The sequence below is a fragment of the Arvicanthis niloticus genome, chromosome 14, assembly GCF_011762505.2.
Source record: "Arvicanthis niloticus isolate mArvNil1 chromosome 14, mArvNil1.pat.X, whole genome shotgun sequence".
Classification (NCBI taxonomy): Eukaryota; Metazoa; Chordata; class Mammalia; order Rodentia; family Muridae; genus Arvicanthis; species Arvicanthis niloticus.
In genome coordinates this window covers 73,242,278-73,268,117 of record NC_047671.1, presented here as the reverse complement: position 1 = coordinate 73,268,117, position 25,840 = coordinate 73,242,278, and the positions used below count along the sequence as shown (strand labels likewise).

Sequence of the window (25,840 nt, the reverse complement as noted above, 5' to 3'; positions counted from 1 at the left end):
AGAAATGGGGGCTGACAGTGAGCCCAACAATTCTTCATTGGATGTTAGCAAGAACAAGAGTCTAAAAATCTGAAGGACAGGTGGGATGTTTCCAGCGTGAACATACTACATTTGTGGAGTCATTGCAGGGAAAGGGTTTGTTTGTCCTGATGTATCCCAAGGGCACAGCTATGCCACAGTCTATTTAACAAAGCAGGACTGTAAATATTTCAAATCAATAGCCTGTGGGTTAAACCTAGCCCATTGCCTCTTTTCTCCTATGTCCTGAAAGTGAAGAATATTTTGCACATTTTATATTGCACACACCTGAATATAAAATATCATCAGTATTCACCCATAAATTATAACTATGAGTGGCAGTCATATTTGTTTATTGTCAGTTTCTCTGGATACCCTAAGATGGCAGAACTGAGCCGCTGTTACGCTGTTACGGGAACTGCAGGCTCGCAAAGCCCAATGCGCCTGGTGACTCATGGGGGTGGGGCAGTTGTTGACTGTGCTGTATACACGGCAACATAGAAATACTTCCATCCAACATGACTCAAACTTAACAAAGCATTTCCAGTCTCCAGATACACATTTTCTGAGGCTCCCAGATGTTTGTGGCTAATTTTATACTTAAATTAACCAAGCAGAGTGAGTCTTTCTTGAAGATAATGAAGACAAGGGTGTCCTCCTTTAATTTCACAAATCTTCCAAGTGATATCAATAGTGTACTTTCCTGTCTTTAGTGGCAATTATACTATTTTTTCCTAGGAGACTGTTTTAGTTACCATCTCCCCATTCCACCTGGACCTACGGATCCCCACCTGACGGATACCCAGTTCTCCTTCAGTCTCCAGTATTTCTCCTCTAGCCTGTCTCTCTTTTTGACAGAATGACATAACTTCTTTTTTAGGTCTTACCTTCAAAATACCAAGAGTGGGAGAGAATTTGAGCAGCTCCTCTATGACGTCGTTATACCCTTTGTTGGCCGCTTTCAGCAATGCTGTCGTACCGTCCTGAAGCAGAGGGGACACAGGGACTATTGTTAACACACATCAGTGTGTCTCAATCTAGGGCCCTGAGAACACTGTGTTAGGGACAGGGTGATTTCAGGACCATATTTAAGGCTATTGATTGACCCCAGGGGCCTTCTCTGCTGCTCATAACTCAGTGGAGATTGCTTAACTGTCTTTATTGATTTATGCTATTGTTACAGCCTTAGAACTGTATCCAGTCTTGACTTCACCTGCCATGCGTGTTTATTTGCCTGTATTTGGTGGTGGTAACCCAGGAAGAATAGGCTAAAATTTGATTATTCTTTTAAAAAATACATAGATATCCAGCCTGGGACAGGATCCTTTGGGTTTCCATCTGCACCCAGAGCTGACCCTGTGCCACAGCTCTCCATACCCAGGTCCCACTGGGAGAGAGCTGGTTTTCCAGGAGTGCTGACATACCTGAGAGCCCAGCTCTCATGATGATGATAGAGGACTTTAAGAAGGACATAAATAACACTCTCAAAGAATTTGAGGAGAACACAGGTTAACAGGTAGAAGCCCTTAAAAAGGAAACACAAAAATCCCTTAAAGAATTATAAGAGAACATAACCAAACAAGAAGAAATTGAACAAAACCATTCAGGATCTAAAAATGGAAACAGAAACAAAAAAGAAATTACAAAAGGAGACTACCCTGGAGATAGAAAACCTAGGAAAGAGATCAGGAGTCATAGACACAAGCATCACCAACAGAATACAAGAGATAGAAGAGAGAATCTCATGTGCAGAAGATACCATAGAAAACATTGACACAACGGTCAAAGAAAATGCAAAAAGCAAAAAGTTCTTAACACAAAACATCCAGGAAATCCAGGACACAATGAGAAGACCAAACCTAAGGATAATAGGTATAGATGAGAGTGAAGATTCCCAACTTAAAGGGCCAATAAATATCTTCAACAAAATTATAGAAGAAAACTTCCCTAATTTAAAAAAAGAGATGCCCGTAAACATACAAGAAGCCTACAGAACTCCAAATAGATTGGACCAGAAAAGAAATTCCTCCCATCACATAACAGTCAAAACACCAAAACAAAGAAAGACTATAAAAGGCAGTAAGGGAAAAAGGTCAAGTAACATATAAAGGCAGACCTATCAGAATTACACCAGACTTCTCACCAGAGACTATGAAAGATAGAAGATCCTGGACAGATGTCATACAGACCCTAAGAGAACACAAATGCCAGCCCAGGCTACTATACCCAGCAAAACTCTCCATTACCATAGATGGAGAAACCAAGATATTCTAAGACAAAACCAAATTTACACAATATCTTTCCACAAATCCAGTCCTACAAAGGATAATAGAGGGAAAACTCCAACACAAGGAGGGAAACTACACCCTAGAAAAATGCAAGAAAGTAATCTTCTTTCAACAAACCTGAAAGGAGATAGCCACACAACATAATTCCACCTCTAACAATAAAAATAACAGAAAGCAACAATCACTGTTCCTTAATATTTCTTAACATCAATGGACTCAAGTCCCCAATTAAAAGACATAGACTAAGAGACTGGATATATAAACAGGACCCAGCATTTTGCTGCATACAGGAAACACACCTCAGGGACAAAGTCAGACTCTACCTCAGAGTCAAAGGCTGGAAAACAATTTTCCAAGTAAATAGTCCCAAGAAACAAGCTGGAATAGCCATTCTAATATTGAATAAAATCGACTTTCAACAAAAAGTTATCAAAAAAGATAAGTAAAGAGACTTCATATTCATCAAAGGAAAAAAAAATCTAGATGAACTCTCAATTCTGAACATCTATGCTCCAAATGCTAGGGCACCCACATTCATAAAAGAAACTTTACTACAATCAGTCTGGCAGTTCCTAAGAAAATTGGATATAGTACTACCTGAGGACCCACCTATACCACTCCTGGGCATATACCCAGGAGATGTTCCAACATGCAATTACATATTCCACTATATTCATAGCAGCCATATTTATAATAGCCAGAAGCTGGAAACAACCCAGATGTCCCTCAATAGAGGAATGAATACAGAAAATGTGGTACATTTACACAACAGAATACTCCTCAGCTATTAAAAACAATGACTTCATGAAATTCACAGGCAAGTGGATAGATCTAGAAAATATCATCCTGAGTGAGGTAACTCAGTCACAAAAGAACACACATGGTATGTACTCACTGATAAATGGATATTAGGCAAAGGGTGTGGAATACCCATGATATAACTCACGGACTACATGAAGCTCAAAAGGAAGGAAGATGCTTCAGTCCTACTTAGAAGGGGGAACAAAATAATCAAGGGAAATGGAGGGAGGGAGGGACTTGGGAGGAAGAGAAAAGGGGGAGGGGAAAAGAGGGAAAGAATCAGGCATAGGAGGAGATGGGGGAGATGTACAGAGGGTCAGGAAATTGAACAGAGGTGTGTAGCAATGGAGCATGGGGAGCTAGGTGTAGCAACCAGGAAGTCCCAGATGCCAGGAAAGCAAGAGCCTCTCAGGACCCCACGGGGATGACATTAGCTGAAATACTCCACAAAGGGGAGGGAGAACCTGTCAAGACCATATCCAGAGGTTAGGCATTCCCCCCCACCCCCTGGGTTGAGGGATGGGGCCACCCATCATCTCCAAAATTTTAAACAAGAATTGCTCCTGTCTAAAGGAAATACAGGGACAAAGAGTGGAGCAGAGACTGAAGGAAAGACCATCCAGAGACGGCCCCACCTGGGGATCCATCCCACATGCAGACACCAAACCCAGACTCTATTGTTGATGCCAAGAAGTGCTTGCTGACAGAACTGGATACAGCTGTCTCCTGAGAGGCTCTGCCAGAGCCTGACCAATAACAGATGTGGATGTGCACAGCCAAACATTGGACTGAGCATGGGGACCCCAATGGAGGAGTTAGGGCAAGGACTGTAGGAGCTGAAGGGGTTTGCAACCTCATAGGAAGAACAACAATATCAACCAATCAGACCCCCACCCCCAAAGCTCCCAGGGATTAAACCACCAACCAAAGAGTACACAGGGGGTACACATGGTTTCAGCTGCATTTGTAGCAGAGGATGCCATCACTGGGAGGGGAGCCTCTTGGTCCAGTGGAGGCTTGATGACCCAGGATAAAGGAAGGCTAGGAGGCTGAGGCAGGAGTGGGTGGGTGGGCGGGTGGGGGAGCACCCTCATAGAGGTAGGCGGAGGGAGCTGGGGATAGGGGCCTTGTGGAGGGAAAACTGGGAAGGTGGGATAACATTTGAAATGTAAATGAGTAAAATAACCAATAAAAATGAAAAAATGCATAGATAAATTTAAAAAAACATCTTTAGTGATCATTTTTGGCTCAAAAAAAGAGACTTTCCAAATCATCAATTTCTTGCTTGCTTTAACATATCAATGGCGGTGCTGGGAGGCCAGCTTCTGAGCTGTCTTCAGTCAGTCAGGAGAGGGCCTCTGGAATGGGAAGGAGGAGAAGGGTGTGATGGGGGAGTTTTCTTTTGTGATTTCAGAGGTGACAGGAAGACAACAGAAGAAGGGGTAGGTGGGGAGCAGGAACAGTGCCTTCATGTTACCTGATTCTGAGCTTAGGCTTGATAGGTAACTATGTAAAGGTGCAAGGACCGACGTCAGATACAAGGAGCCATCAGCCTCATAACCTAGTGACTGTTGAATCTCTCTACATTTATCATACCTTCTCTGGGCCTGCAGCCTGGCACAAGCTGACAGGATTAAGGGCAGGTGCTTGAGGGATGATGCACAGGGATTTGCAGCAGAGAGAGCAGCGGGGTGCAGCAGTGGGCTCTGCTTGAACCCACTTCACAGATCCTGCATGTTCCTTACATGCCCTAAGTCAAGGAAACCGTCCCGTCCCCAGCTCCTCCAGAAATCGTGTCAGATGAAGGAGGGAGAATCCAATCACATCTGCAAACTTTCTGCTCAGTTGAACTTTGTTTTCCTGTTAAAGAGCAGGGTTGGAAGACCAGTCTGCAGGTGGGGGTTGGTGGGGGGCGCTGTGTACTCACGTTGCGAGCAGAGTCACGGTCAGCTCCCCGCAGCAGCATCACCCGCACCACCTCGCTGTGGCCCATCTGGGACGCAATCCACAGTGGCGCGGTTCCATCCTGTGGGAAAAGGAGGTGGTCAGTGCACCAGGGGTTCCAGTCACTCATCCACTTTCGCAGGACCACCAGATCTCTGAGTCCAAAAGATCCACTCTCAGGCTGATCTGCACACCCAAAAGAAGTAGAGAAGAGGCGGGGCAGTGAACATGCAAACTGGCATGTTTGCAGTGCCTGGGGGACCTCAAACCATTCATGCCAAACTTGTCTTATACAAAAGGTCTTTTTCTGTTTCTCTTTAGAGACAGAATCTCGAGTATTTTAGATTGGATGCAAACTCACTATATACCGGAGGATGACCAGGATCCTCTCATCTCCTGCCTCTCCCTAGGGAGTGCTGGGATTATACTAGTGCCACCATACCACGTATACGTATACGCAAATCCCTGTGCATCATCCCTCAAGCACCTGCCCTTAATCCTGTCAGCTTGTGCCAGGGTATACTGCTATACTGAACCCAAGTAAGTAAGCATGTAAGTAAGCACTCTGTTAACTGAGACACATCCCCATATGGTGGGTTCATAGGGAATCTCCAGGAACCAGTGCACTTGAGGACCAGAGAGGTCACACAGATTCAGGAAGGTGCCCCTTCCTCATACCTGACTGGTAGCCTGATCTATGAGCAGGATGCGGGTGCAGGATCCAGAACTGGAAAAACTGAAGTCATCATGGTAATATGTCCCGAGAGTCTGGATTACCTATCTACTCATGGGAATCACGGCTAAAGAGCAAGGTGATACAATGGCAGACTCTAATTCACATCTGCTGCAGTGTGGAATTTCAATCCAAGCAAATCAGCAGATGTAGGAGCACATCACTGTAGATTGCCACTCTGGCAAAGCATTACAGGGGGGACTTTTGAGCTAGGTAGTTAAAAAAGACAAATTGAAAGACCAGGGGGATCTGAGGTAAAGAGAATGTTGGTGTCTATGTCTTGGAAGAGATGAGGAAGGAGGATCTCAAACAAAGAACAGAGGGTAAAGATGCCAAGCCTGCTTCACACTTCCTTTACACAGCTCTCTGTCTTCTGGATCTCCTCTTGAGGATGGATGTTATCATTAACAAGTTACAATTTGTGTTGCGGCCCGAGCTGCCCCACGTTTGGGGGCCAAAATGTCTCAGGCTGCTCTATCAATGTTTGAACCCACACTGCCAAAAGCTTTGGGGGCTAAGTTGTTAGAGCCTGCATTGCCCCAAACCGCTGGGTCGGGGTTCAGCAAGAGAGAGAGTGTGGACAGATGTAAAGAATGGAGACCAGACAGAGTGTGATTCAATCCTGTTTATTCTTCAGTCTCTCTTCCTAGTCCAAGTCCCAAGTCTTGAGTTCCTAGTCCCTAGTGCCTAGTTCCTAGTCCCTAGTGCCTCCAAGTTCCAAGTGCCTAATACCTAATTATAATTCTTCTTCCCAGTTCTCTAGTCCAAGTGTCTTCTTCCTCAATGCCTAATTCCTACTCCAAGTTGTACTCCAAGTTGTACTCTCTAACCTAATTCCTAGTTCCAAGTTGTACTCTAAATTGTTCTCTAAGTTGTACTGAACTCTTCTGTCTGCCTCTTGCCTTTTATATGTCTCACTTCTAAGCCATGTCTTTAAGACATGCCTTTTAAGTCATGCCCTTAGGCCTTGTCTCTAAATCTGATCTCTAAGTCACACCCTTAAGTCACACACCTTTAATCTCATACACCCAAGGGAAGATCCTGGGTATCTAAAGCAAGATGTTATCAGAGTGTGCTCAGCTGTTGTAGGCTGATGTAATCAAATCTCTTGTCAGGGTATATGGATCAAGATGGCTGCAAGGATAATAGCCGCCTTCTGTCGGCTCCCCACAAATTTGTATTAAAAGCACAAATTAAAAGTACAAACTAAAAAAAATGCTTATTATTTATAAAAGAACACCCACAGTTTTCATTTGATTCTCCCAACTGAGGATTCAAGTATTCATCCATTTAACCAACCAACAATGAATTATGAAGCTTCTTCTATGTCTCAGCAGAATATTAAAAGAAGTCTCTGTTTTCAAAGGAAAGTCTAGAGGAAGAGAGGAGGTTGAGATTTCTGTACAACTGCACATGATAGTGAATGAGAAGGGTGCACACGGCCTAAGAGAAGGCACCCTCTTACTGCCTTGGGGTTTCTGTCAAGCTCATAGATGGGGCCATAGCTCAGCTGGGTCTTGAAGGAAGACTAGGATTTTGTCAGCGGGACAAACATGCATTTGCGGTGTCGTGGACAGGTGTGGTGTGGCACACAGACTGAGTGTGCCTTGGCACATGGGTGTAGGCAGGATCCCAAGAGACAACAGAAAAGATCTGAGCTCCAGACCTACCATGTTTATTTAAGGTGATCTGGTGCTGAGAGACCATATGCTTGTTCCTGCATGCTCTGGGTCTAGTTTGTCCTTTAGTGGATGTCTCCACCAGAGGGCAGCCAGGGAAGGGAAATGGACTGCCTTGTGAGTGCTTGGCAAAGGTTGTTTTTAGTAAAACTACCTGTGGAAAAGTGCTGAGACCTTCACACTGAGAACAATTATTACCACTTTCAATTTATAACAGTCATGGCAACACTCAGATCTATCATCTTAGTTGCAAAGAACAACAACAAAAACTCAGTCAGCACTTCTTGTTTGTGAGACTGCCTATCAGCCTCAGTATCTTCTGCAAACACGTGACCTTGCAGAGACACTACCCATGGGAAATCACATGCAAAGGTAGTGAACACGTAGATCACACAGATGCTTAGAATATGCTACTGGAGCTGAGTGCTGTTCACCATGAAAAACACAAACCCTTGTCCTGGACTTCCAATTCCACAAGCTCTTCCTCTGGATTTCATTTACCAAGTTTCCTGGAGACCCTGTACAGCAACTGGATAGTGAGTAGCCAGATCCGACTGACTGGTTAAGGACATGCGGGGTCTCCTGTGTATTTCATTACTAATGATCACTTCTCCAGATTTGACATTGGAACCTGGAGAGTATGTGTCAGATCATCCTGTCAAGTTCAACTATTTACTACCTAGGTGACTAAGAGAGTCCTCTCTTTGGCTGTCCTGGAACTTGCTATGTAAATCAGGCTGCCCTGAACTCACAGAGGTCCACTTGCTGTTGAGTTCGGGCATTAAAGGCATGTATCATATCACCACACCCAGTGCCTTCCTTTTTATAATAAAAAAGATAGACTACAAGTCAATGTGTTTCTCTTTTCTGGGATTTTAGAGTGAATTGGAATGAGCAAAAAAGATATTTAAATACTTTTGACTACTTCCAGACCCTCCAAAAATTGTTTTAAAATGTTTTAAGTGGAACAAATTACTGTGAAGTGAAAGTTATGCCCTCCACAGATCCCCCCCCCCCCCTCTGTGTGTGTGTGCATGTGCATATGGCGGATGATGTCAGGTGCCTTCCTTCATGACTCTCTGCAGTTTGAGAGCCAGCATCGCTAGCTAAACTTGTTTGTTTGTCTGGGCTGGCTGGTCATGAGTTCCAGAAATCTGCCTCTCTGCCCTCAGCATGGAGTTCTGAAGTGAAGAGTACAGACACACACACACACACACACACACACACACACACACACACACACACACACGGAGAGAGACAGAGACACAGAGAGCACGCTGTGGAGGGCATAACTTTCACTTCACAGTGATTGGCTCCACTTGATTGGTCTGGGGGTCCATGCTGGTGCGGCAGGCACTTACTGATTGCACCATCGCTCCTGCACTCCGAACCACTTAAAGAAGAGAAAGGAAAGAAGAGTCAGAGGCAGTAGCTCACATTCAGCAGCGTGACCACACCCAGTGAAAGATGACTTAGATTTATGCCATAGATCAGGCAGAAGAGGACAAACAGATGACGGACACATGGGGATGGAGGTCAAGGAAAGAGCAGGAAGTGCGAGGGCTGGATAAGACCATCAACACAATAAATAGTGACGTGTTGCCTGTACCTGAAGGTGCTCAACACTGGCTGATAATTACAGAACAAGCTCAAGTGCCAATCAGATAGCTAATAGGGTAACTTTTGTATTTCCTACCAAATCTGTTGCTGTTTTTGGGATATATCTACTACATTAGAAGGGTATATACACCATTCATGTTAGAGACTAATCTATAACATAAATATAACATAATCTATAGAGACTTATCTAGGCTTCTAAAACCTGCTTAGAAAAAGACAGCAACCCACTCACACATAAACAAAATGCTATATGCCCCCTGCTTCTATGGCATTCAGTCCTTAGGCATGACTGTTTTCATCTGTAGGTTTTAGGTCTCCTAGATTCTGGGACCAATTCTGTTATTGGAGGGGTAGCCAGTTCAAGACACAGTATCTACAGTAACAAGGCAACTTTGCCACCAATGTTAGTCCAGCCCACAGCCTCTGCGGTAACAATTTTACTGGGAATATTTTATATCATTTTCATAGTGATTCTAGAGGGATGTCACCATAACTATCTTGAGTTTACAGATGAAAAAACAGCTGAGGTCCATGGAAAGGAAACCTCGGTCATCAAAAACTAGAATGTCTCGCTCCCTAACTGTGCATAGCCCTGCGACTTCAGCTCCTCTGTCTGAAGACCTGAGCTGGCTCCATACCACTCACCATCTCCCTTCTAGTTTCCAATCGCAGACCATTTGGGGGCACAGGCTTCCAACCTCCCTGGTGCTTTGCCCAAGTCACAGTGTATTTTCTGGTAGTCAACAGGCTTTTCCAAGTGCCCACCGTGTATAGAGGGATGAAGATGGCCAGTACCCTCTGCCCAAGTCACAGTGTATTTTCTGGTAGTCAACAGGCTTTTCCAAGTGCCCACCGTGTGTAGAGGGATGAAGATGGCCAGTACCCTCCGCCAGTGTTCTTATGGGCTCTGCTCCAGTGTCCACGCTTGGAATCTTATACCAGTCTAGAAGCTCTTGTCTCTCCCATGTCACATGTGCCCCCAAGCTAGGGATCCAAATTAATATTCACTCTCTGGGTTCCAGCAATTCTATGTGCAGTCGAAGGCTTCTGTTGGGACAGTGGCTCTCGACCTTCCTAATCCTGAGACCCTAATACAGTTTCTCATGTTCTGGAGATCTCCTCCCCAACCAGAAATTACTTTCATTGCTACTTTATAACTGTAATTTTGTTAGTTATGAATTGTAATATAAAATCTGTTATCCAATGGTCTTGGGTGTCCCCTGTGAAAGGGTCGTTTGATCTCTCCCCAAAGGGGTTGTGACCCACAGGTTGAGAACCACTGCATTAGCGAGTACACTCATTAGCCGGTCTTCCTGTCAAATGATGTAGAAATACTGACAGGCAAAATAGAAGGCCTAGGTAGAGACAAGTGAAACTGTGCCAGCCTAATGCTGGGAAACAAGGCCAGGCTTGGCCACGCTAGAAATACTGCTTTAGTGATGTGGGTGAGCTGAGTGGGGAGAAGTGTGTCAAGTGTGTGGGTATGAGATCAATGGGCTAAGGAGACGTCTTCACCACTGATGAAGAAGTTTGGCTCCTGTCAAGTTCTCCTTGAGAAGGACGTGTGGAGGAAGAAACAAACGAGTTTCCCAAGTGACCATGGACTTGTGTGATCCTGGCAACTCTTGACCTATCGAGTAGGAGGGGACATCTCAAGCACACAAGTCAGGCTGCACACTGTCCTGACTGTGGTCACACTTGCTCAGCACAAAGCACTAGAAAGTCTGCTTAGCTCTCAGGAGGGAAAGTTACAAGGAGAAGCCATTCCTTCTACAGTGCTGACTCCCGGACAGCACATCAAGTGTCCTAGGAGGGTTCTCAGCTACCTCCTGAGCCTCTTGTCACAGCTGTTAGTGGAAGGACTCTGCAGAACGGTTGTGTGGTGTGTAGTATGTGTGGTGTGTGTTATGTAGTGTGTGTGGTATGTATTGTTTATGTGTGTGATGTGTGGGTTGTATTGTGTATTATGTATGTGTGTTGTGTGTGTTCTGTATGTTGTGTGCTATGTGGTGTGTCTGTGTGTGTGCAAACATAGGTACCCATAGAGGTCAGAATGAGAATGTGTGCAAGTGTGCACGTATGTGGACAAGTATGATAACCTGAGTTTGGTTTTCAGCATCACATAAAAGCTGGGTGTGGTGGCATGTGATTCTAACCCTAGAGCTGGGGAGGAAAAGGAGGGGATCCCTGTGACTCACTGACCAGACAGTCTAATGGAAAGTTCTAGGTTCCAGGGAGAGACTCTGTCTCAAAACAGAAGGTGGGTGGCTCCTAAGGACACCTGATTGACCTCTGGATTACACCTGTACATACCTACACCCCCCACACACTCATCCACACACTCCCACACACAAACACACATCAAATTTGTGTAAAAATATTAAGAAATGGAAAATCAGGCATACACCCTTGTCCTTGCTTCATAAATTCAAGAATTTTCTGATAAAGTCTTAATGAGTTAGTGGGGATTTCAGAACAAGATACCCGCTCCAGACACCCTGCCTGTAATGTTCTACCCGTGTAAGCCATTTTAATGAGGACTTTAAATCACACTTTTCTTAAACCTCTGAGTAACTGGTAACCAGGTCAGCCATGCTTCTGTGACTTTTGTCATGTTTATGATATCTGTTTTCTTAGACTGAAGTCAGCAGAAGTTCTACCTTCAGAGGTACAGAACATGGAGTGACTGACCTAGATAAGTGAGTCCCTAACCTGAGAGCCATAGGCTCCTGGCAGGCACTGATGGGACTGCCACAGGGTGCGTGCTCACAACAAAGAGGACACTTTCTGTTGCTTCCTCACCTCAAGTAATTCCTGTTTTATAAAACAGTTTCCCTGAATAACAATCTCTTCAGACCTGGACTCTCACAGTTCAGGTCTTTGGAAGGGTGTGTCCCTTGTTTTTTAACCACAGGGTGGGTCCTTGTCCTCATGGGCCAGGTTACCCACTGGCCAGCCAGGTGAACCTCACTCTTGAGGAATGCAAACAGCTGGTGTGTTGTGGTTACTGCTGCCTTGCTGCCTTACTTAATAACTTCCTGGTTTCAATGACAACAGGTGACTCAATTCATGCCCAAGTGCACACGCACCCATGTGGTCTTTGAAATATCAATTCATATCAACTTGGGGATTGTTTTTAAGCAAACATGACTGTGGGAATGAGAATAATAAAATATATTTTACAAACAGACTGGTTAAAGTGACAAATTATTTTGCAAAGGTGTAATGAAAGAAACCCGACAGTCATAATAGTCTCTGGCTTCCAAGTTCACAGGAAACCTGTGGTTATAAGGACCTCAAATCAAATCCATGCCACTCAAAGCCACCAACTCCTTTCATTTGTTATGACAGAATGAAGTTTCTGAATCAAAATAAGAAGGGTTAAAAAGATATTTTTTTAGATGTATTTATTTATTATATATACAGCAGTCTCCTATATGTATGCCCAAAGACCAGAAGAGGGCACTAGATTTCATTAAAGATGGTTATGAGCCACCATGTGGTTGCTGGGAATTGAACTCAGGACCTCTGGAAGAGCAGTCAGTGCTTTTAACTTCTGAGCCATCCCTCCAGCCTGGGTTAACAAAATATTAAACTCCGACTTCCAAATGACAGCCTTGGTAGGCCTGATGTGCAATTGTTTTTCTCTTTCTTTGTGTGTGTATGTGTTCTTGTATATAGGTGTGTGTGTGTGTGTGCGTGTGTGTAAGCCAAAAGTTGCCTATGGGTGTAGTTGCTCAGTATATGTCATGCTTGCTTTACTGACAGCCACCTCTTCATCCTTGAAGTGCAACCTCCTCTATCCAGACCACCAAAGGTCGTCCTCGGGTTTCCACACATACTCTGTAGCACATGCAAATAATACATTTAATCCAATTTAAAACTGCACAGAACTAAGCAGGTATGATGGTGCATGCTTACAATCCCAGCACATGAGTGTGAGACAGCCTGGGCGACTGAGTGAGACCCTATCTCAAAGACGAAACCAATCCCCAACAACCAAACCACAGCCACTGGTAGCACCCGGATAGAAGTCTAGATTGTTGACAGCAAACCTACTGTACCCAGACTCCATCCTCATTCCTTATGCACTTAGGCTAATGAGGACTCAAGAAGCCTGTGGCCAGGAACACAGACCATCCTGAGGGTCCACGTAGATGTATATTATTTAAATACCCAGGCTCCCTATGCCAGATCCGTTAAAACAGAAACCTGCCTTGGGGTATTACTGCTTAGGAAATCAGTTTGACTTTTCTAAAAGACAACAACAACAACCTTCATAGCAATGTTTTCTTAACCTCAAATGCAATGAATTAATTAGAGCACAGACAGCTCCTACAGAATAGCGAGCTATGCTACCTTACATACGCAATATATAAAACGCCCTCAGTGTTGCACAACTGAGCTTTAAGTATCAGCTAATTGAATTGCCAGACATTAGCAGATGCCAGATGTCAGATTGGTAAATGAAGTCTCAGTGCCAGTATTCCTGTGAGCGATGAACCTGTGAGCACAGAACCCACTCACAGTTTCCTCATTCCCAGGGCTCCTCTTGGGCTGCTGGAAAAAGCTAGACGGAGCTACGGCAGCATATCAGGAGAGAGACCAGGTAGGACTTGCCTCTGTTTACCTATGCCCCAGATGCCCCAGGCCAGCCAACACTCTTTATTTCAGCACAGTCATAAATTATTTGAAAAAGAGGTGGCAGAGTGTGTACTTGACCTCAGACATCAAACACTTAGGTTTTTCAAAGTACTGACTCATGATGTCAGTTTGAGTTCAGAGACACCCAGCTGACCTCAAAGCACAGACTAGGAGACATCTTAATCACAGATAACTTCTCATCACAGAGGCAGGGTTGAAGACTATCCATGGTGATGGCTGTGCCAGGCCTGTGCTGCTTTAGACCCCTGCCACTCCCAACCTCCTGCTCCAAAGGACATTACCTGCCTTGGCTGGTTGACTTTTGCTCCTGAAGACAGTAGTAGTCTGATGACATCCAAGTAACCACCTTGGGCAGCCAGGAAAAGGGCAGTGGCTCCGTCCTGAGATACAGGGGTTTAGATTCAGCTTTCATGTTGATTTCAGAAGAAAAGTAAAGGTTCATGACTTACGTTTCTCATTTGCATTCTCTTTTCTGTTTCTACTCTTTTTCTAAGTAATAGCTATTAGGTAAATAAATTATACAGAAGTGTGTGTGTGTGTGTGTGTGTGTGTGTGTGTGTGCGCGCGCGCGCAGGTGAGTACATCTCTCTCTCTCATACACACACAGAGAGAGAGAGAGAGAGAGAGAGAGAGAGAGAGAGAGAGAGAGAGAGAGAAACCAGAGAACAACCTCCAGTGTTGTGTAGTTCCTCAGGAAGGTTCTGTCTACTTTGTGCTATAAGGTCTCTCACTGGCCTGGGGTCACTCACCAAGGCCATGAATCCTGAGAGATGTGCCTGTCTTTGTATCCCAGGGGCTGACTGTATACATAAGTCATCACACCCAGATTTAAAAAATTTTTTTTAGCCAGGCGGTGGTGGTGCACGCCTTTAATCCCAGCACTTGGGAGGCAAAGACAGGTGGATTTCTGAGTTCGAGGCCAGCCTGGTCTACAGAGTGAGTTCCAGGACAGCTAGGACTACACAGAGAAACCCTGTCTCAAAAAACCAAAAAAAAAAAAAACAAAAAAAAAAAAAAACCCAAAAAAAAAAAAAAAAAAAAACCAACAACAAAAAAAACTTTTTTAAAGATTTATTTTATTGTATATGTATGAATGTTTTATCTGTACATATATGTGTGCATGACATGCATGCCTGGTTACCTTCAGAGACCAGAAGCAGGCACCAGATCCCTTAGAACTCAAGTTACAGGTGGTTCTGAGCTATCATGTCGGTGCTTGGAACAGGACTTGGGTTCTTCGCTTGAAAGGCTTAAAAAGTAACACACGATTTTAACTGCTGAGCTATAGCTTCATCTCTCTGGCAAGGCCCAGATTTTTAAAAATTAATTATTTATTTTTAACATGAGTTCTGGGTATCAACTTCAGGTCTTCCTGTCAGGAAGTGAGTACTTTAGTAACTGAACCATCTCCCCAGACTCCACTCTCTGTGACATTATGAATTAGGAGTCAGTCTTGTTTCCTTGGCATCTTTCTTTCTCCTTCACCCACGTTCCCTCAACATGCACTTTCTCTATGTTGTAACGGGTTTGGTGGTTCAGTGGTGAAGAGAAAAACTGTGTTTGAAAGGCTCTTTCCTTGCCGCTCCCTGCCAGCCCAGCAGATGCTGTGACACCGTAAACACAAAGGGCAAACTACACCGAGCTTAAGGCCAGGGCACCAGTCTCTATGTTGGAGGTGGGGGCTTCATTTTTCATCTTTCTCAGAAACATGTTTTTCTTATTTCAACAAGATTATTCAGCAAATTCAGGTTGAATTTGTCCAGTGGCTCACCTCGGAGTAAGAGCATGGACAGCAAGCTCCATTGTTTCTGCCCTGTAGTAGACAAGCTGGACACGCCCCTGAGGAGTTAACCTTAGCTACTTAACACACCTTGTGCTGAGAACACCAGTGGCAAGCTGAAATCCCAAACACTTTCTGTGCAAGTCCAGCAGGTGTGTTACCTGGAGGGGGCTGGATTTCTATTGGGTGTCTGCTAAACTACCAGATTATACTCAAAACAATCCTTAAAACAAACCAGCCTGAACACACCTTTAGGCAGATGTTTGATTGTGGTTACAAAGTTTATCTGCTTCTTAATGTATCAGCACAGAAAGTTTTCCATAGTCTTAGCTGCGGCTAACCCTGTAGACTTTTCTGGAACAGACTAGACATTGAGTTTCTCACTGCAAATTACAACTTTTAGTTTGCCTATCCTATTTTATTTTATTTTATTTTATTTTATTTTATTTTATTTTATTTTATTTTCTGATACAGGGTCTCTACTCTGCAGTCCTGCCTGGCCTGGAACTCACTAGATAGACTCACAGAGGTTCACCTGTCTCTGCTTTCCCTAGTACAGGGATCAAAAGTGTACACCAGGTCAATTGTTTTTAATAGAAATATTTAGACCATTTTACTAAAAGTAAAAAGGAATTTACAGCACATGACATTTTCTTAATTCACCAATTAATAGAGAGGGATTTACTGTGACTGGGGGCTCTGCTGAAGTCTATATTTCTGAGAGCATTCTGGAAGGATACTATCTAGTGATTGCAAACTTTACATACACCCTTGATTCACACTCCTAACTGGGTCGTGCTGTGAAAATAAACATTAACTTTCTATTTCCAGATTCTCTGGGCCCACTCACCCATACATAATCCAGACTCTCAGCTATTCTTTACTTACAAAGATCAACCAAGAGACAACCAGCGCTTTAGACATGCCTTTGTTTCTCCTTTTCTCTGTGTGTGGTATATGCATGTGTTCATGTGTGTGCACATGTGTGGATACTCAAGTGTATAGGCAAGACGTCAACAGGCGTCATCCTCAATTGTTCTTTACCTTATTTTGGCAGATAGGGTCTCACTGCTAATTTGGCTAGATGGGCTGGCCAGCAAGCCCCAGACTCCTCCTGTCCCCTCCACCTTCCCAGTGCTGGGATTACAAGTGCACACTACAGATCCCAGCTTTGTGAGTGGGCGCTGGGGATCCAAGCTCAGGTTCTCAAATCTGCACAGCAAACATCTTACCTGAGCCACCCCTCAGCCCTGCCTGTGTTTCTCAGAGCTCATGCTGCAGCTGTGACCACAGAGACCGGCTCTGCTGCTCTGAGGGGCTGTCTGGGAACTGGCAGGTTTGAAAAGCTCCACAGGTGCGTCTAATGGGCAGCTAGGCTGAGAGGCGCTTTAATATATATTATATAACTTAGAGCATTATCAAGGATCTCAGCCGTCTTACTGCAGGTTCAAAGCCTTACAATCTTGGAAGTGCCAGAGGGTAAGGCTAGTTGCTATGGACTTCAAAGAGGCCTGAGATTCGGCAGAGTTAACAAGGTAAGCTCTGAAAGGCCATTCAAATGGAGACCAGCACACCTACACAGCCCATCAGGTGGCTATGAAAACCCAGCTGCTGTTGTCATAAGGGTGTACTTGAGGAATGGCCTCTAATACAGTTCCTGGACAATTGGAAGCAGGACTCTCTCCCCACCTGTCCTGAGACTGTCAAGTCACCCCACCTCCCATATTTTATTTTTCGTACAAGACCAGGATAATAACACTTGTTGCAAAGCCTATAAATTTTCAGTGACAATTAAAAGGGCCCCTGGGCTATGTACTAATTGCCAATTAGCTGCAAACAGACTCACAGTGGCAGCGAGCCCTTCCCAGTCCTACCTGAGAACACTGCTCCACAGTTTCCACCTCTCAGTTCTCTTGACTAATTTGATTTCCCCTCTTGATACCACTCCGCACTACGATCTTTACAACAGGAAGATGTAGTGCATAGGCTGGACCACATGGCATAGGCTGGACCACATGGCTTGCCATGGTGTGAGTGACTCTGGGGCAGTATTTGTGGGATGTTTGCAGATGTACAACAGATTTAAAAGGGAGAACAGAGGTGAGGAAATACATGGTTTCTATGACAAGGAGAGCTCATCCAGTCAGCTGATTTTTTATTGATGTCTCCAATAAAAAATCCTACTGTGTAGGGCCGGGGAGATGGCTCAGTGATTAAGAGCACATATTGCTCTTCCTGAGGACCTGAGTTCCATTCTCAGCACCCACATAAGGTGGCTTACAGCTGCCTGTAACGCCAGATCTGACACCTCTGGCACTTGCAGTCACGTACACACCTCCATACACATAATTAAAATAATAAAAATACATCTTCAAAAAAAGATGAGCACTTTTTTTTTAGTGCACTAAAACTAGGTTTAAGTCATGGTTTCTAACACTGGAATTTAGATCAAATGTTAGCTGTGGTCAAGGGATAAGTTCAGGCCCTCTTGAAACACTCACATAAAGTTGGTCATGGATGTTGGCTCCGTGTTTCAGCAGGGTCTCCACCACTGGCACGTGTCCATACTGACTAGCAGCCAACAGGGCAGTGCCCCCATCCTATGGACAGCAAGGACACATACATTAGATATGGCAAGTCTTGTATTTTATCAAGAACATTTTTCACATAGAATTGGGAAAGAATCGTCCCAGAAATGATAAACTCACTTTCCTTCTGTCGTTTACCTTGTTTTAGTTTTTAAGGACTTACATTATTTCTTGTTTGTATGTGTATGTCTTTGTCTCTCTGTGAGTGTATGGCAAGTGTGCATGGGGCACCCACAGAGGTCAGAAGAGAGTGTTGGATTCCCACAGTTCCAGAGGCTGTGAGGCACCCAGCATGGAGGCTGCTGACCCCGGCCCTCTGAAGAGCAGCGAGTGCTCTTAGTGATGGCGGCATCTCCCCTGCATTCGCCTTTTCTTTATGATCATCTTGAGGACATGAGCATGCTGTACACTTGGATAACCTGGCAGGGACATAGCGCAGCCATCTCGCTAGTTATTATCACTGCAAACCTGCCTGCACCAAAGGAGACAACATCCGTTCACCTCTCAGTATGTGAAGTGCAGCACACTTCCAAGTATTGTCAGCTCTGTGTCAGAAGCACGGCTTCCGACCAGAGGCCCCTTTGACAGACATTGGCTTGTCCTTTGGAGCTAGTTGGTTATAAGCCACTGAGTTAAGATGCTTACCCATCTACAGCCACCGTTTTCATGGGACAAGATGTGCCTCTGTTTAAAGAGCAGACGATGATGTCTCACTGGCTTAGGGTCTTCCTTTGAATGTGTGCCAGTTTGTCTAGATCTCTTAAAGCACGGGCCCTAAGACTAAGCAGAGCGCTGTAAAGTAATCATGCTCTAATGTGGAATGGGGCATTCGTTTGTTCTGTCAACCCCACTTTTATCTTTGCAGCTGAAATCAGAACAAGCATTTATGCCAAGCACACTGACTACTGACTCACCGAGCCATGAAGGCTTCCCGGCACTACGGGTAGGACTAGTGGTAAGTACCTTTTCCCACCTGGAAGTGTGCTTGATGTTTGGTGCTGTGAACTGTGATGTGGAGATTTAAGCTAATTGTGAAAAATTCAACAATGTGTGACTTAACTGAAAATATTAATCATGAATATAATAGTGTAGTGTCTAAATTTGGGCTTAGGGTTTTTTGTTGTTTGTGTTATTTTGATTTTTTTTTTTTTTATTCAAAGCAAGTTCTACCTTCAGAGAGTCTGGTTCAGAAGGTATAGATGAGGCCTGGAAAACAGGCAAGTGGCAGGTAGCCTTACCTGTAATCTCTGCTACAGAGGTCTGTGTTCATAGTCAAAGTGACATTGAGTGTATGGCAGGAGCTAGAGAAGGCACACGGAGGGAGGGAGGGAAGGAGGGAGGGAGGGAGGGAGGGAGGGAGGGAGGGAGGGAGGGAGGGAGGGAGGGACAGTATGGTAAGGAAGAAGGCTGAGCCAGCCTAGAAGGGTGGGGAACGGAGGAGAGGCTGAGGCTGGTGGCAAGACAGGGGACATCAAGATACTGCTCCACAGCAGCAGTCAGTATTGCTCTTGAGACTCTGTCCTGCCAACTCTCTGCTCTCTCTACTGAGGAGGTAAGAGAATAGTAGAATACATTGGCCATGACAGAAGGACCAATTTATTTTATTAAAAACATTTTCAGGCTACACATTTCACACACTTAATAACAAGAAAGTAATTATTAAAGCCACGTTTGTTTTGATGACAGGTTCATATCAAAACTCACAACCTCCTGACAGTCCCTTCTTCCCGTGGAAAGCTCTTAGGAGCCCTGCAGTTGACCTCCTGGAGCCCCAGACTTATTCATCCTGGACTCTGTGTTCTGCGGAGCTGGGAGCACAAATGGCTCCTGCCTAAAGGCTTTGATCCAGCTGGAACTTAAGCAAGGAGATGACTGAGTGCCACGTGGCCGTGTATGATCCTTCTGATTTAGTTGTAAGGTGCTGAGACTTAGGTTCAGTGCACTTGCTACTTTAGTTGCAATATACATTGTGTGTGTATGTGTGTGTGTGTGTGTGTGTGTGTGTGTACATGTGCGTGTGGTTGTGTGGATCTTCACAGCTTGTGCACAGAGTCATATGGAGGCCAGAGGGCCATACCAGGACATCTTGCTCAATTGTTGTTTCATCTTAGTTTTTGAGACAAGGTTTGTTACTGAACCAGGAGTCTATCACTTGGACTGCAATGGCTGCCTTCACCCTCATGTCTCTCTTGCCCCTCACCCTCAGGGCAAAATTATGGATGCATGCCACAGTTCCCAGCTTCTACAGGAGTGGTGAGGATGTCAACTCCAGTCCTCATGCTAATGCAGCAAGTATTATACCCAACTGAGCAATCAGGCCCTTGTTATTTCAGTTTTATAATGAAAAAGAGATAATTAGTATACCTATGTGTCTTATGTTATGTTAGATTATGCTATGCTACACTATATTATGTTATATTATATTATATTCAGTATGTTTCAAGGTATGCACACAAATTTACTAATGGGTTTTAGAAAAGACAGCACTCTATATGACATCTGGACCATTTGACAATATTTCATTAGGAGAAAGATCCAGTGGGAACTTTCTTTGTATCTACTTATTCTATATAATCAATGAAGAAAATCTAAGATTTTCAACATGGGCTAAAGTTCATGGAATAAAATTCAGGAATGCATATTACAAGTAGACCTAATATGAGCTTAAAATGACAAGAATCTTAAAAAGAGATAATTAGTATACCTATGTGTCTTATGTTATGTTAGATTATGCTATGCTACACTATATTATGTTATATTATATTATATTCAGTATGTTTCAAGGTATGCACACAAATTTACTAATGGGTTTTAGAAAAGACAGCACTCTATATGACATCTGGACCATTTGACAATATTTCATTAGGAGAAAGATCCAGTGGGAACTTTATATCAGCTCAAAATTTCCTGCTATAAAGCATGAAAAAAAATGTGAACACAACATTCATCCTTTTGCACTATGCTTTCTTATCTGAATATGAAAAGTGAGAATGAAGACCCCTTTAAGGAAGAACCATAGTCCCTGCCCAGAGCTGCTCGACTCTGTCTTTCTGACAGGATAGCCTATGAGTGCAGGCCACCTGCCAGACACCATCACAGAGCACAGGCTCGCTAGGACCAGGTCATCCCTCTGGTAACTCCTATCACTGTAGTGGAATGAGTACAGAGGTAGAACACAGAAATAGGGACTGTTAGATGGACACCCGGGTAGAAAGGGGAAGCACATGTCTGTGTTACAGATAAGGTGAAAATGAACTGCTTTATTGTTGGAGGTCTCCAACAGGGTGTGAACCCAGGACCTTGAAGGTCTCCAACTAGACGTGAATTCAAGACCAAGGTTCTCTTACTTTAGTCCGACATTCAGTGGATGCTCCGAATCCAAAGAGAAATCTCACAACATCATTGTGGCCTTGCTGGGCAGCGAAGAACAGGGCAGTTGTACCTGACTGAGAGAGAGGGGGGATTGCTTTAAGGAGACATTTTGCAAAATTAATTTTCAAATAAAATTGACACTTCCTAGCTCCAAGGGGGCCACATTTGATTTGCTGTAATTTTCTTTCTTTTTAAAAATTTTATTTTTGTATGTGTGGTGTTTTCTCTGCACATATGTCGGTGTACCACATGTGTGCAGTGCTCATGAAAGCCAGAATAGTACACGGGATCCTCTGAAACTGGAGTGACAGACTTGTGAGCTGCCATGTGGCTGCTGGGAATTAACCTGGGACCTCTGGAAGAGCAGTCAATGCCCTTTCCACTGAGCTGCATCTCCAGCCCCCATTGCTATCTCTTGATAAGAGAAATAACACGAGACGTTATTCTTGAATTAGAGTGGGTGGTCCTCCCCCAAAGGGTCAGACTACATCCGGACTCCAGGACATGCTATTTCCTTATATGGTGAAGGCGAGGTTAACGATCTGGAGAGAAGGAACTCATTCTGGCTTACCCCAACAATGATAAGTGTCCTTTCAAGTGCAACAACAACAACAACAACAACCAGAACTTCTTGCTCAACTCTGTGAACTGTGCCAGGTGGTGCAGGCAGGAGGCTGAGGCAGCAGAATTGAAAGTTGAAGGCTAGCCTTGGCTACACTAGTATGTACCTTATCTCAAAAACTCAAACCAAGCTGAAACAAAACAAAACAAAACAAAACAACCAAACCAAACCAAACCAAACCAACCAAACAAACAAACAAACAAAAAAAACATGGTGGAAACGTCCTCCTGTGGATAAATGAAGGAGTAACAAGGCATTGTCTACAATGGCAGATTATTTTAATTATTTAGCTTTAAAAGTAAGACAGATACTACGGTGGTATAAAATGTAAATGGATGGAACCAAAAGACTTGCTACATGAAAGAAACCTGTTCCACAAGGACAAACACTGTTAGATTCTATAATGGTGTCCGAAGAACTCAAACTCATGGCTACAGAAAGTACAGAGATGGTTGTTAGCAGCTGGGGAGGGAGGAAGAGAGAGTTAATGTATAGTAGGTGTGGACTCTTGAGAAGAGTCCCTGAGCAGGACAGCTGCCCCAGTGGTGGCACAGCACTGTGACTGTATGTATGTCACCCTAACTACATATTTTAAAATGGTTAAGATGAAAATGGTTAAGACAGTGAGCTTCATGTATATTTACTAAAGTAAAATAATTCAGTGAAGACTGATGAAGGGGGAAATTTGACAGGAGAGGTAAAGAGACCACAGACGCAGTGATCACAACCCAAGGAATGGGGTAGCATCAGCTCTGGAGGCAGCAGAGAATGACAGCCACCTGGTGGGCTCAGCAGGCATGTCCACCCTTGATATTGTAATTCAACACTATCATCTACAATCTGTGCTCGGGAGTGGCTATCCTGGGGTGCACATGGCCTGGAGGCCTGGTCAGATATGCCTGGAGGGGGAATAAGGCCTGGCCTACACTCTAAATATAGATTTCTGGCTTCCAGATCTACAAGATAATGAATTCCTGTTGTTTTAAGCTGTTCAGTTCATGGTGTTCTGTTGTAATGGGCACAGGCAACAAATACACTTGGTATGGCGTTTGGGAAAGTCCTAAATCAAAACATGGAAGGATTCTGGTGGAGAACTGTGGTTCCAGAATGTAGTCTCCAGAGTAGAAAGCAACTAATGAGGAGAAAAAAAAAAAAAAAAGAAAAAAGAAAAAAAAAGGAATCTAAATAATTCTCCTATAAATGATCTAACTGGAGGTCAGAGCAGAAGTGGGTATAAAATATTTCTCAAAACCGGACATATTAACCAGTAACAGTTTAAAGTCACGTTTACAGCCATCCAAAACATAGTATTTTTAAGCATGTATGCTTGGCCCAGGGAGTGGCACTATTTGGAGATGTGGCCTTGTTGGAAGTGTGTCACATGGGCTTTAAGATCCTCATCCTAGCTCCCTGGAAGCCAGCCTTCTCCAGTTTGCCTTTGAAACAAGATGCAGAACTCTCAGCTCCTCCTACACCATGCCTGCCTGGGCGCAGCCACGCTCCTGCCTTGATGATAATGGTCTGAACTTCTAGACCTGTAAGCCAGCCCCAATTAAATGTTGTCCTTATAAGAGTTGCCTTGGTCATGGTGTCTGTTCACAGCAATAAAACCCTAACTAAGACAGCATGTTTTCCTTCAAAGTGACTTTTATAAGCCCATTCAAAGCCGGGTGCCCAAATCATAGAGTCACATGAACTTAGTCATCCTGGCTCAGCAGTGGGAAGTGTCTATCGTTTGTATGAAGATGCTTACTATGGGAGCTAGCTGGGAAGAGGGGGTCACAGCAGGGAGGGGACGAGAGGGAGTGAATGCCATAGTGATGCACTGTGTGAGGGATTGCAAAAAGAAGAGGAGGAGGAGGAGGAGGAGGAGGAGGAAGAGGAAGAGGAAGAGGAAGAGGAGGAAGAGGAGGAAGAGGAGAAGGAAGGCAGCCCATGACTTCCACAGTCTGAGCGTTGATTGAAACCAAGACACTTCTCCAGGCACTGTGAGAAATCCTTCTTTCCACAGCTCACCTGGAACCTATGGGTATTAGATTCTGACTCTGGCATGAGGGGCTAAGGGAAGTCCTGTGAACTGTACTGATAGTTCTAAATTCTAAGGCAGGAACACATGGGACTGGGGAGAGCTAAAACCTTAGCAGATTTAATCCTCTACCTCCAGCTGTGTCCCAGAGAAAAAAAACACCTGACTACTCCCAGAGCCTTTCTGCTGGGCAAGAGTGGTTCCCCGCCATGTTCTTACACATGTGAATCTGCAGCTCCTATCCATTGCTCTCTGACACTGAAGGGTGCTAACTTCTAGAACATTTGTAAAGAGGTTTTGATGAAGAAACTTGGCCAGAATCAAAGACTTGCTTCAAAAAATAAATCTAGAGAACACCCAGGATTCTTTCTGGTGTGTGTTTTTTTTTTTTTTTTTTTTTTTTTTTTTTTTTTTTTTTTTGTTTGTTTGTTTGTTTGTTTTTTGGTTTTTTGAGACAGGGTTTCTTTGTATAGCCCTGGCTGTCCTGGAACTCACTCTGTAGACCAGGCTGGCCATGAACTCAGAAATCTGCCTGCCTTTGCCTCCCAGGTGCTGGGATGGGATTAAAGGCCTGCACCACCACTGCCTGGCCTGGTGTTTCTTTATTAAGAGAAAATATTTATTTTTCAATCATTTCGATACATTAACTAAGAATAACTATAACCGTGATTTGAGCTAATTTTATATGTAAAACCAGTCATGTACAGGAATACAGTAATCCCTAGCTAATAGACTGTAGTCTGAAATGTGAAGTAAGTCTTCAGTGTCCTCTCTTTCCTCCTGAAGCCCAGGGCTTCAGGCCAACTTCCTGGTGGTCTCCATCAGCCACTATTCCTGGGTCTCTACCATGTCTGCTGCTCAGGACCATTGGCCTCCAGCTGGTATCTCTAGCAAGCTCTATGTATCCAGAAAAACAAGGTTAGGTATTGTCTAAGGGTTTCTATTCCTGCACAAACATCATGGCCAAGAAGCAAGTTGGGGAGGAAAGGGTTTAATTAGCTTACACTTCCACATTGCTGTTCATCACCAAAGGAAGTCAGGACTGGACTTCAAGCAGGTCAGGAAGCAGGAGCTGATGCAGAGGCCATGGAGGGATGTTACTTACTGGCTTGCTTCCCCTGGCTTGCTCAGCTTGCTTTCTTATAGAACCCAGGACTACCAGCTCAAGGGATGGCACTACCCACAGTGGGCCCTCCTACCCTTGACCACTAATTGAGAAAATGCCTTACAGCTGGATCTCATGGAGGCATTTCCTCAAGGGAGGCTCCTTTCTCTGTGATAACTCAGCTGGTATCAAGTTGACACACAAAATCAGCCAGTACAGGTATGTTCCAAGGAGCAGTTGTGATGCTGTGAATGGATTAACAGTGGGACACGGTGTTTCAAAGATTCCTGAAGCAGGCAATACTTTGGGGCCTCCCTTTGGTTGAGTATTTGCATTGCCCGAGCCTGGCATAGGCTTGAAAACTCAAGGGAAACTTCCGTAATATCGTCATGTGAGACACAATGTCTGGACTGAATGTGAAATCCCCAAGGGCTATTGTTCTCAGGTCATGAAGGATTCCATCTGCTGGCTTAGTTGAGCCACTAAATGAATGAATAAATATAAAACCACAAAGCCACACACTAGCTAGAACCCCACCACTTCTCTTCCTCTGCTTTTCTCAGGAAGGTTTCTGCACACCATGTACCTACCCTTTAGGA

At 44.2% G+C, this 25,840-nt stretch overlaps 1 protein-coding gene across 4 annotated transcripts in view; it reads right to left on the bottom strand.

The window, feature by feature from the left end:
* Ankrd29 (ankyrin repeat domain 29) overlaps nucleotides 1–25,840 on the bottom strand; it is a 56,494-nt gene that overhangs the window by 8,391 nt on the left and 22,263 nt on the right. For all 4 annotated transcript variants that reach the window (XM_034518719.2, XM_034518720.2, XM_076912979.1 and 1 more), the window contains 5 exons: nucleotides 21,464–21,562; nucleotides 18,030–18,128; nucleotides 14,030–14,128; nucleotides 5,035–5,133; nucleotides 906–1,001 (listed from right to left, as the gene is read on the bottom strand). In XM_034518719.2, the coding sequence (XP_034374610.1) occupies nucleotides 906–1,001; nucleotides 5,035–5,133; nucleotides 14,030–14,128; nucleotides 18,030–18,128; nucleotides 21,464–21,562 (492 nt within the window). The remainder of the gene's footprint in view (nucleotides 1–905; nucleotides 1,002–5,034; nucleotides 5,134–14,029; nucleotides 14,129–18,029; nucleotides 18,129–21,463; nucleotides 21,563–25,840) is intronic.